General features: G+C 64.8%; 1 protein-coding gene across 1 annotated transcript in view; it reads left to right on the top strand.

Moving 5' to 3' along the window:
- The window catches only part of LOC127750752 (uncharacterized), a 106,757-nt gene that overhangs the window by 9,086 nt on the left and 96,529 nt on the right, over positions 1-1,142 (top strand). Inside the window, exon 2 of the mRNA XM_052273181.1 lies at positions 117-668. Within this exon, the coding sequence (XP_052129141.1) occupies positions 117-668 (552 nt within the window). The remainder of the gene's footprint in view (positions 1-116; positions 669-1,142) is intronic.

Below are 1,142 nucleotides of genomic sequence, written 5' to 3'. Positions count from 1 at the left end.
GGGAAGTTTTTCGAAGTTTTCCTTGACAAGTTTTCAAATGTTCCGGAAAACTTTGTCTACCTGGGACCGTGTGTGTTTGTTGTCCGTCCTTGTTAACGCTTTCTTCCTTGTTGCAGAGAGTCCCGGTGACCGACACGACGGCGACACGGACACGGAGACCATGGGGCTAGGGGTGCAGCTCGGCGGTGGCCGCGGGGGTGGCTCCGGCCGTCGGGAGACGCGGGCAGCGCGCGCCGCGGGCGTGGCGGCCGGGGCGGGCATCCTGGTGCTGCTGCTGCTCATCGTGCTGCTGTGGACGGGCGTCGGCACCGGCGTCTTCCGGCACGCTCCGCATACGGCGTCGGCCCGCCGGAGGACGCCTAACGACCCGCCCCCCTCGGCCCACGCCGCGGCCGCCGCCCCCTCCGCCCGGGCGGCGTCGGCGTCGGGGCCCGCAGCCACCCTGGGGCCAGGAGACGGCGGCGGCGGGGGAGTCGACGACGCCATCGACCTGCTCGGGCACAGCGGCGAGAACGACAGCGAAGTGGTGATGATCGGAGAGGTCCTGGAGGAGGACAAGGTGCCCATGTCCCTCGCCGAGGTGGTGCTGCGGCCCGACGAGGGAGTACCGGACGACACGCCGCTCGCAGACAGCGTCCAGGAGACTGTCCAGTCGGAGACACAATCAGGTGAGTGCCTGTGGCGATCCCTCACCGGGGATGGCGCACCGCCGCCGCGCTCCTATTACATTTCCCTGTCGCCCCTCGACGACGCTGACCCCGCCCCTCCCGTTGAGCCGAGCGGCCCAATTCGGACGGCGCCGCTCCGGTAAGCAGATCAGGTTTCACGTTCGGAAAGAAATCAGTTCGCACAAAAAAGAAATATGGCAACGCTCTTCCTCCTACAATGTAAGCCCGGCGGAGGCATTACTGCCCGGCGGGGGGCAGCAGGGGGGAGGAACTCCATTTGTGCGAAATATATATTCAGGAGGAGAGTCGTGCTGTACCGGGGCAGCAGAGTGCTGAAGCCAATCCGGGGATGAGTTGCGGCGGTGTTCGTCCGGGTGATCATGGCATGTTCAGCCTCCATAAAACGCGTCTTTTACGAGAACCATGTGGATTCTGGATATCACCTTTACGAGTCCGGTCCAGGTGGGGGTAGGG

Source organism: Frankliniella occidentalis, unplaced genomic scaffold, assembly GCF_000697945.3.
Source record: "Frankliniella occidentalis isolate FOCC.00 unplaced genomic scaffold, Focc_3.1 Scaffold252, whole genome shotgun sequence".
NCBI classification, from domain to species: Eukaryota; Metazoa; Arthropoda; class Insecta; order Thysanoptera; family Thripidae; genus Frankliniella; species Frankliniella occidentalis.
Note: the sequence above shows the minus strand (reverse complement) of the source record. Positions and strands in the feature narration are given on the sequence as shown.